Source organism: Acyrthosiphon pisum, chromosome A1 (assembly GCF_005508785.2).
Source record: "Acyrthosiphon pisum isolate AL4f chromosome A1, pea_aphid_22Mar2018_4r6ur, whole genome shotgun sequence".
Taxonomy (NCBI): Eukaryota; Metazoa; Arthropoda; class Insecta; order Hemiptera; family Aphididae; genus Acyrthosiphon; species Acyrthosiphon pisum.
The window spans coordinates 80,336,516-80,359,581 of record NC_042494.1 but is presented as its reverse complement, the minus strand read 5'-3'; the positions used below and the strand labels follow the sequence as shown (position 1 = coordinate 80,359,581).

Below are 23,066 nucleotides of genomic sequence, written 5' to 3'. Positions count from 1 at the left end.
TTGAGCTGTGTCAGAGCATACTCGGCAGTGGAGGGTTCCATAAAGTCAACCGTTGCACATGCTCCACCAGACTTAAACATAATAGTACCACAAGGCAAATTCTTACTGTTAATAATCTGTCTAAGAGAAGGTTCGTCTAAGCCACGAATGTTTCGAATGAACAGCAATTTACTCATGATGGATGAAACGTTGTAAACTAAGTTTAGTGTAAGAAATTTAATAAAGGTATAAAGGACGGAAAAACGAAAAGGATAAAGAAAAATTAAACAAAAAAAAAAAAAAAAACACCAAATAATACAATTTTTTAGAAAAAAAATGAGATTAATGAAAATAATTTTTACAAGGATATCGAAACCGCTGATAAGAAAACGCAACGTTTTTCAAATATAACCTCAAATGTTAACACTTTCCCAGGAGCTGCAGCTGGATTGTGAGATAATCACTGAAATTGAATAATATTGTTCTGTGATAATATTATTATCATACGGGATAATATTACCAGAATGCGTCATGTTTATATCTCTGTGGATAAAATGTAAAATTAAAAATATAAATAATATTCATGTTTAATAGCGATAACGCTTCAGAATTCATTCTATGATAACGCCAACAAAATATCTTCAGTGTTCATTTTGATAACGCTAAGGAAAATTTTAAATTTTGTTGAGATTCCAATATTTTTTTTTTTTATTTAAACCTCTGTTTGCTGTTGGCTGACGTTAATATTCGTTTAATTAATAATTATCAGATTTATGAATACACATTATGGAGACGACTTATTACTTGTGCAATGGAAATCTAGTTAAACGAGACCCTGAAATAGGTAAGTTGATTATATATGTTATATTTCATGAACCATAATAGCAAGTACTTTTTTTTTTTTAATTTTCAGATTCAAAAGATATATTCGTCATTGAAGGACCATTTGAAACATATGAAAATAATACTATTCAAGATGAACCGCTACAACTTGAAACTGATATTCTTGAAGAATCCCGTAATTGTATTAAATTATTATTATTTATTTAACACGTTTGCCGCGGATCATATTTGAGTATACTTATTACTTGTTTTGACACTGAATACCTAAATTTGGATTTTAAAAGAAAATTATTAAATTAAAAAAAATTTAATATCAATGTACTTACTATACTTGCACGTACCTACTTATAAAATAATACTAATAGGAGGTACTAACAAAAAACTAATAATAACGGTGAGCAAATTGTAGTTAATTTAATAACAAGATTCATAGTGCTAATTGGTGTCATTCATCATGTGCAAAATGTTCTTATTTGGTGTCATACTGTCGTCTACAGTGAATATGTTAACATTCTTTACTTAACACGTTGAACGGCGTTCTACGTCTTAATGTTTTCATTAAATACATTTTTTTAGATGTTTGTTTTCCCTAAATACTTGAGTATTTTAAATTTGGAATATAAAATTACAACCAATGGTGTGATGCATATTTTGAAAATATATTTACATTATAGATTTAATACTATGCACTACTTGTGCCTATTATATTTGAGTGTTCTAAAATAATCAGAAGTTATGTAATTTTATAAGTAGGGCTTGAAACTTATTGCATTGAAAATCATGCAAAATACACTCAAATATGCTATTAGCTTATTTTATTTTTTTAAATGTTTGTGCACTTTAGTAAAAATCTCAAAAAAATTGTATTTAAATATTAATACAGATAAAACAGGTCATCGTAGGTTTCTTTTAATGACTGAAAAAAGAAAGACAATATTCCTTTGATATTTTTACAGTTTATTTTTATATTATTTTATCTTTGAAATTGCATTGAATAATTAAAGATTTTTAGATATTTTATAACTTGAATACACGTCGATTAGAAGTGAGTACATTTTTTAACATTGAAAATGAACGCTCAAAGTTGCTGATGCTATTGAACAATTTTTTAATATGTGAAATAATTTAAATTCCGATCTTCGAGTGATCTTTTCCATTTATTATCCCTGATATTTTAAATATATTCACAGTATATAATATATTTTTCCAATTTTTCCTTTAATTTTAATTAATTTTTTTTTTTCTTTGCCAATAAAATAAAATCTACCGGAAATGCCTTGTGTTTCAAGTCTTGTAAACCAAATTTGATAAAATAAATGCAAGTTGGACTTCAATGTTTTGATCAAAGAGATTTTTTGAATATTTTAAAGAAACTGTATCATTGCCATCAAAATAATTGATAATACATTTTAAAAATGTGTACATTCATATTATTTTAAACATTAAATTATAATGTATAAACAATAAACATAGTTATAACAGACTCAGGAGAGTTTACATGTAGCCTTAGGTAGTACTTAAGTAGACTCGAAAGAGTTTACAGGTCATTAAAATCGGGAGAGTTTACAATCACCCTCCTAAAGTTATAATATAATTATGTTATACTTATTCTAAACAACTAAAAATATGTATTTTATTCAAATGTCTCAATCGAAGAGGATGAGTTAAAAATGTAAAAAATAATTATTGGTTTTTATACAGGTAAAAGAAATTGCCGAGAATGGAGTCAATATGAAACAAAGATTCTTTTGGATATGTATAGACGAAATATTACACAAGTAGGACCAATGAAAAAATTTAAAAGTAAAAGAGAAATGTTCAAATGTATAGCACAAACAATATCTACTAAATTAAATATCATCAGAAGTGCTCATCAATGTGAAAATAGGTATATTAGTTATTAGTATTTTTTTTTTTTTTTATGTATTGTGTTATGTATGTAAGAATTGAATTCATTAAGGTATAAGACGGTAGTTAATCAACGAAAAGTTGGATGTTCAATATTACAAAAGTCTAGATCAAATGTTGAAAAGAGATTCAATGAAGGGGAAAGATTACAAAATGATGTTACAGCTTCAGTGTCAGCCGACCATGATTATAATGGACAGAACTCTGGAACTAATGGTAACATACTACAATCAATAATATATATTTTTTTTGGTTTGGTTGTAATTGACAACTTTCAAGAAATATTAATCTTACATATGCTCTAAAAATCATTAAGTAAATCATCGAATTTTTAGGTCAATGTACAGTGAAATCTATGAATGAATGGGGTGTTGATGATACTAAACTACTAATGGATTTGTACAAAAAGAATATTTCCAAAGTTGGACTGGAGAGAACATTCAGAACTAAATTAAAAATGTTTGAACATATTGCAAATGCCATAAACAATATACTAAATATTACTAGAACTGCTGAGCAATGTCTAAATAGGTATGCTTATTATTATTATATCATATGAGTTAAGAAATAATTGTAGTTAATTAGTTAATTTAAAATAAAATATATGTTTAAGATATAAAACCATATTCAGAAGAAAAAATTTTAAACAGAGTAGATTAAACAACGATAATATATCCATGAATAACATAGTTATAGAAGATAATTTAAACAACAGTGATAATTCAAACTGTGATACACATTTTGTTGATAGTAAGTTAACAGCATCAATTAATAACTGTATTACATCAATTACATTAATGTTAATAATTTTTGGTCCTCAGATTTATATGAAACTGAATTTAACACTCACGTTTATGATGGCAAAACATTAAGAAAGGTTGTTAAGCAGCCAAAGATAGTTCCTAAACCCAAGGAGCCTGATACTAGTCAGGACACATTGTTGACGAGGACTCTGAGAGAGATCGCTAACCAAAAGGAAAAGACATTATTAAAAATTGCAGCAAACCAAGAGCGTGCAGAAGAACGAAGACATCAGGAAACGTTGACACTTATTCGACAACTCGGTAATATTTTATTATAAATATAAATCCTGGAAAAAAAATCTTTCAAGTATTAAATACTACAGACATTGTATAGTATTTGCTTACAAAATATATTCGGTATACAGGGTGACCATTTAACGTAAGACACTATACCATTTAACCATCTACTTTTCGTGTAATAAGTATTACAACAAGTATAACAATTGTACAGATTAGTATTCAAAAGTTGTTGGCGATACATTTTTGTTATCTTAATACAATGAACTTTTGAGGATATCACATTCATATGTGTATTATCTAATATCTATTATCAAACTTAAATATAAAAACTCTGTTTGTATGACGTGCTTCTTTCAATTTTTTAACGCGTTGTTAGAATTTTAAATTGCAATATTTAACATACTCACGTTTCAAAATTTAAATATTATTAAATGATTACCTTTAAAACATATGATAAGTCGATTTATTCTAATACAATACTAAACCTCACAACATAATTGGTTCTGTTGTGTGGCATCCTCAGACTGCATGTTAACACATAACTACATAGTTCACATTTTTAAAAAATTATTGTTATCAAATATCATTCCTAAAAAATAAATTATTATTGGAAATTGAGTATAATGTACAAGTATAAAGGTTTTTTTTTCCGACTGCCATATTATATAGTATGTATCATATACCCTGTTCAAAATAAGAAGCACATAGGCGGCCACAAGCAAAACAGATTTTGTTACGTTAATCTATGTGCTTCTTATTTTGAACAGAATATAAATATCTAACAATATTCACATAAAAATTACTTTTGAATATGATCCTCATGATACACTCTGTATAAATAAAATTGCATAATATATTATTTGTTGACTCTATTAAATAATGTGTAATATTTATTATAATTTAGGTGAAACTATTGTTCGGTACATTGGAAATCAACAAGGCGATACATCTGAACAGCATTATTAAACGATAATATAATTTAAACATTGACTATTATTAGTTAATTAAATATTTAGAACTTTGATATTTTGAAAAAAAGGTTGTAGCCTACACACATTTTTACATTTTACATTTTTACGTATAAAAACAAATAATATTGGGACTTGTATTATATTCTTCAACAATTGTTAAAAATGTAGAAATGTTTTTATATCAACTAAAAATCAAACAATATAAACAAAATGTATTTAAAAAAATATTACTTAGTATGAAGTTTGAAAAATAATATCAACCATTACTTAATGGTCCGGCCTAAGTATCAACTATTATTTTTATTTTGTATAAAGTTACATTTTTGTAAATATTATTATTAAGAATTAATTTGTTAATCGTTATGATATTTATGTCTTCATTGGTTCTAAAAAGACAAAAATTTGATTTTATTTTTATATATTTATAAATTAAAAAAAGTATTTTGTTTTCCTAATTTGTCTTATTCTTTATTCATTTTTTTACTTTCTTAATTTTTAAAATCAAGTAAGTATGGTAATTGTAATGGAAAAAATCTGAATTTTATTTTATTATTCACTCAGGTAGGATATATTTTATGGGAAAATATTATTTTCTGCACATGTTTTACAATGCATTTATCAAAAAGTACTCAAGTTAAAAGTGTTCATTTTTTTAATTAATTCTTAGGTATATAACAAACTCACTTGTGATAAAAAAAACAACTTTTAATTGTTTATTGTTTTACTAATAAGTAATAGACAATTCTACGTTAAAAATAAAATACATTATACATGTATAAAAAATGCTATTCTGACAAATGTCTGTTTTGATATTTTAAGAAGAACCAAGCAAAATTAAATAGCATCAAAATCACTTTTTTTCTTTCTAGACAGTGTTAAGAATTGATATTTATATAATTGTTTTTAACAAAACACTTATCATCAGCTTATTAACTTTAATTTAAAATCGAGCCCACAGAATAATGTTTGAACAAATAACCATGTTATTTTTTTATTATTTATTAAAAAAAAAAAAGAACAATAACATATATTTTGTAACATTGACTGAATGGCTTTATATAATATATTATAGGTATTTTTTTTTTTTTAAGTCTCAATCGACAATTACTTGAAATATTGATAATTCAAATTTAAATTTATTTTTCAAACTAAAGATATTAAAGTTGTTCAATATATTAATAACATTTGATAAACATTTTATTTGAATTATATTAGTAATAATTGCAGTGCTTCAAATATTGACTTGGTTAGGTTGAGGTCATTAATATATGGTTTTCATAAACAGATCAATATTAATTATTTATTTTATTTGTGTTGTCAATTGTGTCATACATGTCAGTTCTTCTTTAGTATTCCATGGGTATTTGTTGTCTTATATTTTCTCGTACACCAAAGTCTACAACACATTAAATATATTATGATTGAACAAGAACAATTAACATTACCTATATTTACCAAGATCTATATAAATCCATATCCTTTTCAGTAGCTTCACCTAAAACTTTACCCCATGGATCCACAATCATTGAATGACCCCATGCTACATAATTGGAATCAGTAACTCTGGCCGGAGAAGCAACAGCTACAAATGCTTGATTTTCCATAGCTCTAAATCTAGTTAATAGGTAAACTCCAATGTAAGGGTCCAATCTCCGTACAAAAGGCACCAGGGTTTATTCACATATCACATCCTTAAAACCAACATCGTTTATAATAATAGCTATCCTAATAAATATTTTAATTAAGCAAAAAAATAAACCTTGTTTTCAATATAATGCTGCCATCTCTGAAAATTGAATATCATAACAAATGCCTAGCCCAATCTTCAATTTTCCCAACTGAAAAATATTAAGTGTATTGCCTGCAGATATGGCATCAGATTATTTGAAGCAAGTATTACCAGGTATGCTTATATCAAATAAATGCACCTATAAATGTGACCATGTATAACTGTATAAGTTATACTGTTGATTTAATACTTTAATAGAATATCCAATATAATTATATTGTGAGCGACAAATTCAAACGCGATAAGTGACATTTTTACCAATATTTATTATTTTAATGTAAGTAGGTATTTACTTTTATTTACAATACTGTTTTTTTTTAAATCAGAGATAATTTTTCTCTGATTTCTCACCACTCAAATAAAAGTTTAAAAAAAAGTTACGTTTTAAACGAGTTGCCTGACACGTTTCATTAGACCACTCACAAAAAATGATACTATGGACTATGGTATATAGAATACTAAAGTGTGTATTCATTATTATATTATTTGAAAACCGCTAACAGCCAGTTTAATTATTATTCAAACATATTAATTAACATAACTTTGATAAAATTATTTATTTTGGGAGTTCATCCTTCGATGTCATCACAATTTAATTGCACTATACAGCTACCAACTATGAAATCCTCTAAAATACAAATAATACTTTTCTATGTTTGGCTATCAAATTTCCATCAGGATCCCAAACCGTACACGTGTTGTAAACTTTTTCATCACACATCTCTGGAATTGAACCACCAACAATGTACATTTGATTCAATTTGGCAGCTTGAGACAGAGCATTACATATGTTTTGCCACCAGGAATAACTTCAGCATATTGTCTGAACAAGGCTGAAATCAAATAGATTATAGAGTAGGTACCTAATTACTTGAAATGTTATACTATTATTATTTTTAAGGGAAACGCACAGGATGCTTCAATGTTCTGCATTTTTATCAAAACCCGTAGCTCAATAACATTTAATAAGTGTTAGGGACGCTCTTTTTTAAAAAGTAAACAGAGTTCCCCTACTTTAATTTTGCATAGTCGAGCCACAGACTATATGAAATAGTCTGTGGTCGAGCATTGTCTCTATCCTTATGATTACTTGAAAAATATCCAATGTAAGTTAGGTAATTACCTACCTACCCAAATAATTGTACACAAAAAAAAAATATATTTAAGTTGTTGCTGTTAGCTAAGCTTTAAAAAATATAATAATAATATTCCTTATTTCCTTATAGATAGAAAAGTGCATTGATAATTTATCTTAGGTACCATTTTAGTGATATTTTGGTATTTGGTAGATATAATGTACTAGGTAGGTATAAAAAATAATTCTTATAATTATTTTAAAGTTAAAAATAAATATATATTTTTTTAAATAATTACTTCGAAAGCTATATAACTATATATTATTTAAATTTTAAACACAAGGTTATGAAATTACAAAATTGATATAGTGACTACATAAAATCATATTTTTGTAATATTTTTATTAAACAACCTAAGACATTTTGATGACTGTGTAAGCACAGAATAAATGAAATTTCACATATTCTGTGGTGTACCTAAGTACAATAAAAATGATGAAAATGTTTTAGGATAAATTCCCAATGATAAACATTATTTAAATCCGGATAGTAGATTGGTTGTTTAATTTATTAGCACTGGTAATACATAAGTACATAACTAACTACAAACCTACGTAATTTTGGGATAAAAAATATGGCTTATATTATTTTCTATGATTTAATATTATACTAGTGTCATATATGGTGCATTGAAACATTCGGGCAGTATATGGCTAATGTGCAACCATTAACCTTCGCCATCTGTATTCTTTCCACCGCGATGGCCGCATTTGTTGATTTGTCGGCTGTAACAGTCAGTTGTAATATGGCAACTAGAAAACCTAATGTGAATAACGTATAGGTACTCAGCATTATTGTATAAACAATTGTAAATACATCAATAATATTAGTCTTAAAAATTACCTGAATGACTTAAAAAAGTCATAATAACATTGGTAAATAAATAATAACTGTTGTAATGATATTTGTGCAGGTCTTTAAAACGTCAAGTGTACCTACGCATAAACCCTGTAGCAGACACCCTGTAATAGGTGTTCATCCAGAACAGAAGTCCTTGCACAATCTCATTATAAACCCAAGGGTTCTAAAACCCTTATGATAACAATAATTAATAAGATATTATGATTCCTAAATAAATAGGTAATACGCCCAAATTGAATCTCTTCGTGGCTTCGTCTTCAACGAAACTTTAACGAAAATTAAATATTCAAATAATGAAATAAACCAATATAAAATATTGAAAAAAATGCAGTCTATACGTAATACGTCATACCTACAATCCGCACCTATCTAGAAATCATGTTCCAACTTTTAAAATAGGTACCTAATAACCAGGGCTCGCAAGTTCATGCATCTGCATGTTTTTTCTGCTACACAGGAAAACATGCTAATTGAGATAAAAATCCGTTTCATAACAATAGTATAATAATAATCTGAAATTTGATAGTGCATGTTTTTGCATGTTTTGGGTGTAAAGGCATATTTGGCATGTAGTCGATTTTTTACAGTCGTAAAATTACTGCATATTATTTTATAAAAATATTTTTTAGACAAATATTTGAAAAGTTTCTTGTTTCTTATTTACTTTCCTGTTTACAAAATTATAGTGTTTTGATTTATTTTTATTCAGTGAGTGTGTGACTACCTAGTGTCCTAGTACATACTTATTTAGATTTTGTGCATTTTACGAAATATCGCGGAAACAATGTAATCGCTACCACTACCATCCTCCACCGTATAAAGTGGCAGCATCTCACCAACCAGCATTTATAATTTTGTACATTGGTACAGTATAGTTTTCTTAGACTCGCCGATGAGTTTACTCGTATGAGTCGTATGTGTTTGTCCGTTTAATTTCCTGTTTTAGTGTTTACATGTGAGGTATATGTACTGTACCTACACATTATTCATATTTTATTTAAACAATGCCGAAAGAAAAACAAACAGTTATGGGCTGTTTGCAAAATTTTGTGGAGGAATTTGAATTTTTTTAAATGTATGGATTAATTCTATTATTATTTTAAAATTTTCTCATGATTTTTTTACACAATGCATATTTTGAGTGCATCATTTAAAAATGTTAGGGCATATAAATGCATATTTTCGAACTTTTTAGTGGATATTTTAATGCATATTTTCAATTTTGACAATTTTTAGTGCATGAATACATGCTTATTTATGAATTTTTTAGTGCATGAAGTAACGAGCCCTGCTAATAACTAATAGGGTTTAAGACTAGAATTTATTATATACATTGGCATATTTTTTTTTGCAACTTCTGATTATTTACTGCTTTTGTATGAAATGTCCACGAAGTATAAGTACGTCATGACGAAGCAAATGGTTGTTACTTTACTTTGTATATTTTGAATTAAATGCATACCTATTATATTATTATTGCATAACTATTTGCATAGGTATTTCAACAATAAAAACTTAAAATGCATGTTGTGTGGTATATTTAAGCCGTATTATAATATATAGAAATAATGTAAAATATTATCGATAGATAATGAGTAATGACTATAATGATATGATAAAGTATTTTTACTTTTAACTGATGCCTGCACCAAATATGGATACTCTATTACTCTATTCAAAATAAGTTTGGAAGAACTGCGCAGCCTCTGAACGGTAGAACCGCGCTGTGATTGGCCGCAGTAGTCAGCCGCGACGACCACAGCCAATGAGACTGCACATGCGCAAACCGCGTCGCGTTTCCGTCGGGATTTTTTTTTTCAGATTTCCAAACATTGATACACGTGACTACTGACTATTGTGCTGCCAATGGGCTGCATACGGTGTGTAAAACAATAATGCTCAAATATCATCAAGACTCAAGTATTGATTGCACGATATGTAATATATTTGTGTAAAACAAAAAATTTTAAAAGCTCTTGCTAGTCGTGTGAATTGAAATGTTGAGAACTATTTCCTACCATTGCCTCCACAGCCTATACTTATTATACTTACACTATAGAGAACTAATTGGCTAGACTACGCTGTACAATATTATGCCGATAATTTTAATTATATAAAATCACATACTATTTTTGTCTTTGGACGAAAACACTGCAGTCAATAAAAAATGCTATGGCTTTATTTGAAAATAGAAAAATAAAAAATGATTTAGCTTATAAAAAGTAATTTTAATTTTAACTATTAAAAGATTCGAAAACTTTATGAAAGTCTAAAAATTGTTAAAAACACCAAAATCATGCTATGCCAAAATAATGGAACAACTGCTGAAAGTCAACAAGAATAATTCCATAATATTTTAGAAAAAAAATCTGTTTACAATACGTGATACTTTAAATGAAAATTACGTGGAACTAATGTAGATGAAGATTTTTTACTGCAATCTAACAATTGGGGAAATCGCAAAATTTAAAAACGTAAAAATTACGTCATGTGATGTCAAACTTCAGCAATTATTATAAAAATTTACTTTTCTATCGTTTAAGAATTTTTTAGAAAAATATTTGTAAATGTGTTCCTGACCAGTCTACAATTCGCAACAATTATGTTTCTACAGGTTTATGAAAATACTATTTCTTCTACTATTCGTTCGGAAATTTTCGATTATTTATTTCTGGTTAACATATAAGTTTAAAGCTGTAGTAACCACAGGCCACAGCAGTACAGCACTATTTACTGTGAAATGATTTAAAATATGGCACTTGAAAATGTACAGTTTAATAGGCATTATTGTATCAAGTACAATAAAACATTAATGTCATTGATCTAAAAATATAATCAACATTAATTGACATTTAAGCATAATAAACACATCATTATTTTATAAAATCAGACTTTAGCCATAACATAAGGAAACACCATAAGTTATCATTACTGCAAACTGCAAAGTCCATAGATGTTAAATACTATAGTCTATAACTATTAGTAGGAAAGTATAACCTAAGTAACAACTTAACAACATAAATAGGTACAGTTTAAGTTGAAATAGAATTATAGGTATTCAATTTAACTAAATTATTTGTTAATAAAACAATATCATTATATTATATTACGGCAAACTGTATTGAAAATAGTTACAGCTCATTCATAAACGGACTGACGTCCAAGTGATGCAGTCTCTTAATAATAAATATGTACAGATTATACTTTACAATTTTTTTAACATGCACACTGTACAACAACTCTCATAATAATATGGTTGTATTATAAACTTTAGACAAGATAAAATATCAAAGAAATAAATCCCCAAATTATAATATTGTTCCTAAGTACAGTACACAAAAATTCTTACTATTTCTTTCGATTTCCGATAGAATTATACAAAATTGAATTAGGCTAATCTTAACATTAGATCTTACACATAAAAAATGTACTTTTTTAATAGTATGTTCTCCTTCTTTAATCTAGGAAGTAATACACAAATCATAAGGCCATTTATTGTTTATATTAAACTAAATAAGCAGTATGGGAAGTGTTTATTTTTTTTGAGCATTGCAGCATAAAAATATATGTATATTATATAAATAGGTATCTTATATATTACAAATTTTATTATTTGTATATAATTATATATATATATTTTTTTACAAAGTGGTGTTTTTAATAATATGACTATAGTAGAATAAGCAGATATCAACACACAAAATTCCTTTAAACACATTTGATGTGTGTCATTTATTGATATTTAAAAAAACCGTAATTAGTAACATAAAAATTAATCACAATTTAATAAATACACAAAAAAAAAATTGAACTCTGAACTCATAAAATAATTTAAGAATCAGTATTAAAAAAAAATATATAATAATAACCCATGTATTTATATTTGACGTGTGTCAGTAAAATAATGTCACGGGTCAAATAGCCCAGCTGGCAGCCGGAACAGTATTCAAAAATTGGATAGAATTAGGTTACCAAATTTAAAAGTATAAAAGTTATATTTCCTATAATTATACAAAGAAACTAAACAAAATAATAAAAGTAACGTAAATATTATACTGTAAACAAGATAGACGTGTTTTTTTTTTACATATGAGACATGTACTTTATTAGGTTTTTTTTTAGGAATGAAAAGTTTAGGTTGTGTTCGACTGTTATTTAACCATCTTCTTTAGGAGGGGTAAACCAACCTAAAAGAAAAAAAAATTAAAAATGATAAGTTTTAGTATTCAGAACAAACATTATAATTAATATATATATATATATATTATATATACTACAAAACACAAAAAATATTTACCATTTTTTTCATGTATTTGCACAAGAGATTTAAAAGATTGCTGTGCTCTGGCTAGAGAGTACTGACCCTAAAATAAAAATAATAATTATTAAATATGGTGGTTTTAAAAGCATCTATATTATTTAACTGTAATTAACTAAGTATAAGTTTTAAATAGATTTCCACATACTACTGGATATGTTGCATGGGATACCTGGTTCATTGTTTTTGGAACACCAAACTGTATTCTTGCTTTTCCTTTAACCAAAGTAGCTGCAATTTGCATAATCACCGCTTCAACAGTGTATGCTGAGCTCCACCCTTGTTTGGTCAGCAATTCCATGCATATTGCACCCCCAACTAGGACATAACCACCTTGTATGATGGGATGAACTACGCGCACAAATGGTGGCTCAAAGGGATATGTCTCTTTGAATGTAATATTTAATAGAACAAAGTCTTTTCCTTCTTTCTCCTTTAACTTTTGCAAATCATGATATAAAGAAGAATCTGGATCAACTGTCATCAATTTTATATTCCACTCATAGATGCTGTCGCAAACTAGATCCACACTATACATTCCTAAATAATTACAATAATTTATTATTTACAGACAACATATATATTTTATAGTTAATAATGCATGATACGTCAATTTATTGGTTCTTGTCCATCACAAGTCATCACAACTTATTGGTTCTAATGCATACAATTTAACATATTTTTAGGCTTAAATAATATTTGTAATCGGTTTGTCTGTATATCAAATAAAGTTTATATTACAAGTGGGTCATTGCTCGTGTTTTAAGTTCAGTTTTTACATTAATTTATGAAAACATGGCTGTTTGACTAGTTATAATGGTACATATAATTTTACTTCATATATGGATAAGTAACTGCACATAATTTGTTTAACATTATTTAATTGAAACAAACAATAAAATAACTTAAATGTCAAATCTAATGATAAATAATCAGTCAAATATTATTGTGTCCTTTGGACTGGATCCTAGGACGATTAATGATCACTAAACTAAATAATTAACAATCGCAAACTTAAAAAATGATTAAATTCCTTAAAACAAAGATAAATCCAAAAAAATAACTGAAGCATAGAATTAGTATATTTTAAATCATATTAAATTTAGCACAAAGAGAGTGCAAATTGGCATAGTGACAAAATGACCAACATATTACCTACATAGGTAATCTATACTAATATAAAAAGAAGAAAAATTCTTTGGTCGTTCAAGGTAATCTCTGGAACAACTCAACCGATTTAAACTTTTTTTTCACTATCCCAAGTTTATATAGGCTATATTTACCTCGATCAGTAGCTCTTAACTTTTATTATAACAAATTTAAGAATTTTTTACGGAAATAACAGAAATAATAATATTATTTTGTCTATTATATGGTTGTGCTATTGGCTACAAAAAATAAAATAGTTAATATGACTGAATAAAATTTTAGACCTATATTTTATATTTTTAGTCGAAACCATCAAAACGACTGTATTAATGAGGGTGAAGCAACTATTTTTTTTCATACATTTACATTTATAACCTAACCTTTTTTTATTTTTATAAGAAAATACAATATGTACCTTAAGGCACAATAAAAATATGGGCTAAGTTACTGTGACATTGGAAAAATACGTTGTTGGAAGAAGCCACCCAGTGATGACACTTCCTATTGACTTGACTAACTACTTTTTTAAGCGTTCATTTTTTTTTTTTTATATTAGTTGTATAGGAGATCTCTGCACCATTTTCTTTTTAATTGTCGGTGAAGATTACCAGGAAATTTGTTTGATGCTAATTCACGGATTAATGGATTTGAGTGGGTTATAAGACGATCATGATAACCTAACCATCAATAAGTGAAAGAAAATTAAACATACTTCCAGTAACTCGATTTCAATTTTGAAAAGTAAATTTACTTTGTATTTTTCTTTTCTAAGTTTGCTCTAAAGTGGATTCTTATATTTTTCATTTCACCGCTATCTACAACTAAGTCAAGTATAAGTTTATTTTTGTCAAAATATTAACTTACTATAATGTAACATATTATATTAACTCTAGTCGTAAATCTATTTCCAAGCAAACTTAGAAAAATATACTAACGAATACGCTCATCTTTTCAAAATTAATATAAGTCGATTGAAACAAGTTGAATTTTTATTCCTCTTTTGATACCGTTTACATCAAATTTCTACCCTACAGCCGGGGCAAAAGTATTTTCTTTGTGTTCATTGACTTGTGCATGCACATATGGGTGTTAGAACATTTCTAAGAATCTTAGAAACCATAATATAAAAATAATATTACCTGCATTCCGAACGATTATAAATCAATTAGAGCTAATAACTACGGAAATGAAATAACACAATAAATGTTACGACAATACAACATAAATCATTAATTCGGGAATTCAAATTTCATCGCAAAAAGTGTGATAATCATTTACTTCTCACGCATTAACACAGACAAAATATACATGTAATATTAAATGCCTAAACATTACTCCTTAAAATATGGTATGCTTCAGCCCCCTCAATGAAGGTTAAGATGGGATAAATCGATGATAAATATAAATAATATGCCATATAGTAATATATTAATAATAATAATAACATAAATAACTGGGTATAACTTTGAATCTTCAGAGTTATAAATTATACACTTACGTACGCACCTCGTGGAGTCTGCAAAATATAATAATAATATAATCTGACAATATACTGCTAGCATACTGACAAGCGAGTCTCACGAGCAACACCGGGCGGGATGGCTATAATATTGTATAATATAATCGGACATGTCCTGACTGATTAACGTGAACAAAGATAGCTTGGGGCTTGCAATTTTCACGGTACCTCCTTACCACTATGTAAGTGTACACTAAGAAAGCTTTTTCCAAAATTTGCATTTTAAAGTAGTGTTAGCGCATGTATTTTGGGATTCAAGATGATCAATGAAAATGTTTAAGTTTTAGACACCATTACACAAAATATTAAATAACTAATTAAACAAAGTTTGAATCATATAAAGTTGGCATTTTTAATTGGCAACAAAGTGCACTGGGTCAGCTAGTAAATTAAAATTTTAATATAAATAAAATAAAAATGAAAAAATCCACATTTTCCCCATTTTCTTCACCCAGAATCTTTTTTTTTGCATACAATAATTAATCATTTAATCCAAATTTAACAGTGACTCAATGATAAGTTATTCTAAAAAACATAACAAACACGGCATAAGTGAGTTCTGAGGGGTCTTATTACTAGTCTGTTTAAACCGGTCCAGGTTAACACAAAGTTAAAGGGACTAGCCAAAAAGTTTGAGTTATCCAAGGATAATATAATAAAAAATTCTAAGGACCGGGAAAAAGTTTGAGGTAATAACAATTTTGAGTTAATCAAGTTCAGTATAAATATTCTTTGTATGCATTGTAACATTATTTTTTAATATTTGTTTTATATCAATGTTGTCAACAAAAACATTCAACTGTCAATGATAAAATACTATCTAAAATAGAAATACTTTATTTCATGCCTAACAATTTAAACAAAACACAAATGCATAATGTAAGTTATATACTTGTGGGACAAAAATAAATTGATGTAACACTTTTTTTTAAACAAATTACTTAATTTAATAGGTAATATAACTATTTATTACCTTTTTTGAAACTATCAGATCTGTATATATCTCTAAGCTCTTTCATAAGACGATCAGTAGCTTGGACAGATCCAGTTACAGCCCCTTTTAAGTAATCCTGACGTTGATTTTGACGTAATCTTTCTAAAGTTTCCAAGTGTTGAATTTCCATATCATCAACCTTGATTCCCCATAATCAAGATTGAAAAAATAAACAAAATGGAAAAAATGTATAAAACTCAAAGTACACTACTGACTTGTTTTTTGGTAGATTCAGGGGTAGATTCTTCCATTTCAAGTTGAATATATTCTTCAACTTCTTCTTCGTCATCATCATCGTCATCTTCTTCATCTGTAAGTTTGCTAGAGCAGGAGGTAGAAGTTGATGCCCCGGAACTGGAGGGCATTTGTATCAGTCTTTGTAACTCGGACGGTTCAGATAAACAATATGTACGGCACAATTCGCTAATCAATATTCCAACTTGATTAATGACCTATGGAAAAAATTGCATTTTATGTTTGTAAGAGACCTTGAAAATTCTAAAATATACAGGGACATAATAGTTTGTAAATAAGTAAAAATAAAATATATTAAAATGGTCACCTATATAAAGTTATGTCTTACACTAAATAATTATTGGGGATTCAACTCTTTTTGAACTCTCAAACTTTAAGAAATTTAACAGTTCAAAATTTAAGTTTGATTTGAAGTCAAACATATTGAACAGTTTTAGCATCAAATTTATTTTAATTTACTATTGTTTTTTAAAAGTTTGAATAAGATTCAAGTTTGCAAAAGCTTAAGTTTGACCCATCCCTCATTAACTATACTATATATAATTTATAAATTGCTTTAATTTTATTTAACTGGTTTTTACAATTTTTATTTTTAGGTTAAGGGGGATCGGTGGTGGACAGTTATTTCAGCCAAAACATACAAACCTTTATTCCATCATACTGATCAACCTAGTAATGCGATAATACTTTTTAAAATTGATTTGAATTTGTTATTATATCTACTTGAAAACGGTCTGTCTACATTTCTCAATTTAACCTCCCCAACAACTATAAATTTAGTTAGAATATATTTTGAATTTTCAAACTTTGATTATTCAGTTTTTAAATCAGAAGTCTTGATTTGGACTGACCGATCCCAAGTAGACATTACAATGAATTCTGATAAGTTTTCTGAAAAATTATAGCTTTATTAAGTCGATTGGTAGAATGGAATAATGTAATTCAAATGAGCATAAATTGTTTACAGTTCATGGGTGAAACACACTGTTCCGGCGACTCGTACATGTGCGTGCAGAAACGCTCCGCTATTTCTTTTACATACACTAATGATCACTTACTACACACACATGTACATGTAATTTGAAAATTGCCTAATTAAAACTCCTTAAAAACTGTACAAAACCGATCACCTTAACAATTTTAATTTTAATGCTGAGTGCACAAAAAAAAAAAGCATCTGAATCAAATTAAAAATAATAATAATGATTTTACTGGATAATGTACCAATATTTATAAGACTACGTGGTTTGAAAACATTTAACAGTTGGTACAGCTGCATCAACTATTCTTGTCAATAAGATATTAGTGAAAGTTTAATAAAAATATTTATGAAAATAAATGTAAAGACTACATTTAAAAGCCAACTCTATAGGTAATTTAGACTAATATACATTAAATTATTATTTAATTTTTAACAAAATTTCATTATGTTAAATGTTTAATACCAGTTTATTTCAAAATATATTTCATTATATATTATTATTAAGAACAAGAAAACAATAGATAACTTTGCTTTTCTCTTTTTCCATAGGGGGTATTATTCATTCAAACAGATTTCAATAATTAAATGAAGATAAATCTAAATATTGATTGTTATATTAGTTCATTGACAAAGCTATAAAATATAAGATATACAGTTCTTCAGTTTCATTATAGTGTTCATATGTTATTACTAGGGCTCGGATTTATATGTATTTATATAAACAAAGTACATATTTATACAATAAAAATATGTACATAAATATGTGTTAAAGAATTCAAAATATGTATTATCGAAAAAAAAAATAATAATTAATAATATAATAAAATGTAATAAAAAATGTATATTTATCTAATTATATTGATTACAAACATTAATTAACATTCATTTTTAAATTTTCGAATCCAAAAGATAGCTAATATTGTCATAAAATCTTAATAATAATTAATAATAAAATAAAATGTAATAAAAAATGCATATTTATCTATAGTTTTCTAATTATCTTGATTACAATAAATAATAACCTGCACTTTTAAATTTTTGAATTCAAAAGATCGTCGATATAATATATAGTCTGATAACCTTTCAATTATTCTAAATCTGAAGAAAAGACATTAAAATAGTATAATTGTTTAATTATGAGAAAAAATTGAATAATTGTGAAATATGTAAAACATGTATTTATGACAAAATATGTAAAAATATTTAAAATCAATTATAGCTCGTTTTATTAAAAATATTGTGAAACAAATTGATCACTTGCTGAAATTAGTTTATCATGTCGCAGATAAAATCTGTATTTACATATAAATCCGAGCCCTAGTTATTACTAGAGATGATTTGAACTATTTGTACAGACAGTACCTAAATGATTTTTTTTATGTCATATATTGGTAAGCAGGAAAACACCAAAATACACAATTTATATATTTAGTATATTACTTTATATATGCATTAAAAAAACTAAAATAAAATACTAATAAATTAATAAAATATATCAGTAATGTAATAATTGTTTGAATATATTATTTTAAGGCGCCTGGTGCCGATGCCATTTTGTCCTCAAAAATACACTCTGCGGGAATAACGATACCACCTTGTAGAAGAAAGTAAATTTCATTTAATTCAATTTTTTTTTTTAATTGCTAGAGGGAAATATTCTACAGCCCGCACCGATCTCTGTTTTTCAATATTTTACTCTCAAACTTTATAGTATGTCTAAAAAAATACAAGATAAAAAGCATTTTTTTACAATTTTTTTTATACAATTATTTGAAATAAAATACAAAATCTGAGATCGATATAAGCTGTAGGAAGTCTTCTTCTTTCAGATAAAATATAGTCATCGAAATCCGACTATTCTACAAAGCTTGAGAGTTATTCTCCTTAAGTAATTTTTTTATATATATAATACACCCTATCAACCTCCCTAAATAGGTATCGTGTAGTAGATTAGTCTTATAATTGAGGTGGAAACTAAAATATAAAATTTAATTTTCAAATTTTATAGAATTGTGGAAAATTTGAAAAACTGGCACCGGAACCTTTATGTAAAATATTTATAGTTAGTTAATACCAGGATGATTGTAATTCATAACATATAAGTTGGTACAAGCATTCCATTATTGTTCAACGTTAACTCTAAAAATAAACTGTTACTATAAAATATACTTAGTTGTTTTTGGTATTTTATATACTATAACATATGTTAGACTTGTGATGTTTGTAAATACTAAGGACCGTATTCATAGTCGATGCTTAAGAATAAGTATTACTTAAGCTATACTTATGACTCAAATGAGATTCATAAACGAGACTTTGGCTTAAGTAAAGTAAAAATATTACTTAAATTAAGGTTGATCGAGACCTATCTTAAGCATTACTTTTTGTTATTATCACAATTTTTTTATTTTTTAAATTATCAAAATTAGCTTAAACAATTGTTATTTTTAAGCATAGACAATTACTACGGCTCTAGGTCTGGGAAGAATCAATAAATGAATATCTTGGTATATTTAAGAAATAAAAAAAAAGCATAGTATCTTCTCTACCCACAAATAATATGGTGATTAAGTATTAGACAAACATGTGTACTCACATGATTATTGAGTCCAGTAGTCTGACCTAGCTTTTCGATAGCATTGGTCACCTTACAGTCGTCGGTATCAGCAAACCAGACGGGTGGAGTGCCAGGATATGTCTCCTGTAGACAATTATTAGCGTATCAAAAAAAAAAAGAATGGACTAGTACAATAAGTATATTACATAACAGACAGACATTCAGTCCGTTCGGGGATGCTTACCGTGATGTTACCGATGATCTCAAACTGTCGCCCAGTGGGGCCGACGAACTTGCATATTACCTCGTCAACGGTGGCCGCATGCACTTGGAACCGGTCATGGTTCTTGGGGAACGTCGACTCGATCACTTTGATCTCCTGTTTCAACACGTTCAGGCAAGCCATTGTGAGCATCGACAACTACTGGTCGCGAGGATCACGACGATCTATTGACTGAATTAGGCGAGGGGCACCGCGGCCTGGAAGGCCGGACGGACGACGTGGTCGTGGACCATGTCAGGTTCGCGAAAGGGTCCGTTTACACAAGGGCGCACGTTGTCCGGAAGAAGTGGTCAGTGCGACGGAGATAGTAAACGGTGAACACAAATCACGATGGCGGCAATATTATACTGTCCTGGCGGTCGTGTATCGGTTGGCGCGTGATGCGGCGGCGGCGGCAAAGACAGTGATGATGATACTTCAGCGACGACGACGAATGGACCGCTGACGACGTTAAGCGTTGAACACTTGGAAATGTGCACACGACTACGGCGTATGTCAGAGTATGTGTAACAACAGTCAACAATATCTGATATTTTATTAAACAAATAACAATATTATTAATAATATTACTATTATTATTATTACTATTACTACTACGGTGGTGGTGGTGGTGGTACGAGCTGCAGATGATAATAATAATATACTTTTTTAACGCGACCGTCTGTGTCCGGGAACGGAAAAAAAAACCAAACAATAACAAAAATGAGAAAAACGTGGAGAAGAGATAAAGGAACGTAATATATTATTCGTGCGAGAGTGTAGGTATGTATGTACTTCTATATATGTATATTATTATTGTAAGTGTGTGAGAGTGTATTCTTTAATCTATGGTGTATACGTACCGCCGCCGCGTATTATTATTATTGTCCTTTCGGGGAAAAATAAAAAAATTATATTCCGTTCGCGATCAGATGGAGTGATGGACAGCCGCTGCCGCGCGTACTGGTGCCTAGCGGACGGACTACGGCGGCGGTGACGACGGTGATTGGAGATGGTGATGGTCTGGTACTTTGGTACAGCGGTAGAGCCGTGTCGGTGAAGCGGTGGTGGCGCCTTTGCGGTGGTTTTTTTTGGTTGAGGTTGTTGTCATCCGTTGGTTGAGTTCGGCGCCCGGAGGTGGCTGTAGACTGTAGTGGTACCACTCTAAACGAACCGTTTGGTTTGCCGGTAGAGAGCGCTACGAGACAGCCGCGTGCCTAACCGTCGGGAAAAAATGTGATCGGGGAACGGGCCAAGACGCCAAGAACGTATAATTCCACCGTCTGTTCTGTTTATTGTTTACTGTATGGTTCACTGTTTCAACTGCAGCAGGCCATCACACTATCTCAATGTCTATCTGCCTCTACGACTCAGAGTCTGTCCAGTGCCCAGTACGGCCGCGGAACAATGTGTACCTCCAATAATAATAATAATTGCGTTTCACACCTGTACGGCCGTTGTACCGCACACCTGCCGCCGCTGTGGTGTTCGTTACTATTTTACTTATTATTATTATTATCGTCTATTCTGTCCTCGGTCGCGTGAGGTTTTCTTTCTTTTTTGTTTACGTCGGACGACCTCGGACAGCCGAGTGCCGACTCTCACAATACGACCGAATTAAATTACACAGCATGCTAGTTAGTATTTTGAGTAGGCGATCTACCTGTATATATTATAAGGCACGTAGAGATATTATACAGGGTGATTCGCCAACATGCTTACGACCTTTTTCATCTTTAATAAAGCAGTTTTTCAAAATCTGTTTTTTGGAATAATTATACTTAAAAGAGTATAAACTATATTTTCAAATTCTTGAGATTGTTTGTACTACTTAAGGAATAAGAAGTATCTTGAGTCACGTGATACAGCCTCCCTGACTACAATTTAGCTCCCCTCCAAAATATAATTTCTTGATTTAATTATAAACCCCCTATGGGCGATTTTAAATTAATAGTTTTGTGTAGTACTCTCTCCTAGAATTGTAACCCTATAGTTGCGCAAACATGAGGGCGACTTTGGTGTCTTGAACAATTGAGTAGGCAGTTAATATGATTAGGTACTTATGTAGCTTTTCTAGTATTAAAGAGAATCTAGATACTTTGGTGGGTCAAAAGATTCCCAGAACTTTTACTCGAACTTTAACTTCCCAAACGCAAACCAACAATAATTAAGAAAAGACTGGGATTTTTACGCAAAACCAGTTTTTGAAAAAAATTGAATTTGTTTTTGGTTTAACTCTTAAAAAATAAACTTAGATACATGAAAATGTTCAATATATTTTGGTATTTTTTAAAATTATTCATAGACAAAACAATTTTGATTTACAAGAGTTTTTTTTAAATTATTGTCCATAAAGAAATTTTCACTCGGTCAATTAACTTGAAAATGTATTACAATTTACAATAGGTTCCTCTTAAGTTGTTGTGAAAATTAAAAAAAAAGTTGAGCGTAATTCCACTATAAATCATACGTTCTCCGTTTCTACGTGTAAAACATTGCC

General features: G+C 28.6%; 2 protein-coding genes and 1 pseudogene across 5 annotated transcripts; 1 reads left to right on the top strand and 2 right to left on the bottom strand.

The window, feature by feature from the left end:
* Positions 1 to 590: 590 nt before the first annotated feature.
* Positions 591 to 5,145, top strand: LOC100167845. Of its 2 annotated transcripts, none has more exons than XM_008189979.3 (8): positions 591 to 823; positions 893 to 1,003; positions 2,524 to 2,710; positions 2,783 to 2,946; positions 3,066 to 3,261; positions 3,344 to 3,480; positions 3,552 to 3,794; positions 4,678 to 5,145. In XM_008189979.3, exons 1-8 carry the CDS (start codon positions 766 to 768, stop codon positions 4,737 to 4,739), a joined length of 1,158 nt encoding a protein of 385 aa, XP_008188201.1. In that variant the 5' UTR covers positions 591 to 765; the 3' UTR covers positions 4,740 to 5,145. The 2 variants fall into 2 exon arrangements, with proteins under 2 accessions (XP_008188201.1, XP_001948413.2); XM_001948378.5 differs by having other exon boundaries at positions 606 to 823; positions 893 to 997.
* Positions 5,146 to 5,575: 430 nt separating this feature from the next.
* Positions 5,576 to 7,466, bottom strand: LOC100165817 (annotated as a pseudogene).
* A 4,767-nt stretch (positions 7,467 to 12,233) lies between these two features.
* LOC100161009 (ubiquitin-conjugating enzyme E2 Q2) lies at positions 12,234 to 21,713 on the bottom strand. Of its 3 annotated transcripts, none has more exons than XM_029487597.1 (8): positions 21,179 to 21,713; positions 20,549 to 21,113; positions 20,344 to 20,448; positions 16,726 to 16,962; positions 16,490 to 16,649; positions 12,997 to 13,388; positions 12,828 to 12,894; positions 12,234 to 12,717 (listed from the first exon to the last, which is right to left on the bottom strand). In XM_029487597.1, the coding sequence occupies exons 2-8, from the start codon at positions 20,717 to 20,719 to the stop codon at positions 12,686 to 12,688; spliced, it is 1,164 nt and encodes a 387-aa protein (XP_029343457.1). In that variant the 5' UTR covers positions 20,720 to 21,113; positions 21,179 to 21,713; the 3' UTR covers positions 12,234 to 12,685. The 3 variants fall into 3 exon arrangements, with proteins under 3 accessions (XP_029343457.1, XP_008188199.1, XP_029343458.1); XM_008189977.3 differs by having other exon boundaries at positions 21,430 to 21,713; XM_029487598.1 differs by having other exon boundaries at positions 13,021 to 13,388; positions 21,430 to 21,711.
* Between the last annotated feature and the right edge of the window lie 1,353 nt (positions 21,714 to 23,066).

Bases quoted from the DNA above. Each gene is read 5' to 3' on its own strand.
- LOC100167845 (XM_008189979.3), top strand. From the start codon at position 766: ATGGAGACGACTTATTACTTGTGCAATGGAAATCTAGTTAAACGAGAC. The intron at 824-892 runs GTAAGTTGATTA...TTTAATTTTCAG, and splicing joins TAAACGAGACCCTGAAATAG to ATTCAAAAGATATATTCGTC. The intron at 3,795-4,677 runs GTAATATTTTAT...ATTATAATTTAG, and splicing joins GACACTTATTCGACAACTCG to GTGAAACTATTGTTCGGTAC.
- LOC100161009 (XM_029487597.1), bottom strand. From the start codon at position 20,719: ATGCTCACAATGGCTTGCCTGAACGTGTTGAAACAGGAGATCAAAGTG. The intron at 16,963-20,343 runs GTGAGTACACAT...TTTTTTCCATAG, and splicing joins CTACTGGACTCAATAATCAT to GTCATTAATCAAGTTGGAAT. The intron at 13,389-16,489 runs GTAATAAATAGT...GTAATTATTTAG, and splicing joins ATCTGATAGTTTCAAAAAAG to GAATGTATAGTGTGGATCTA.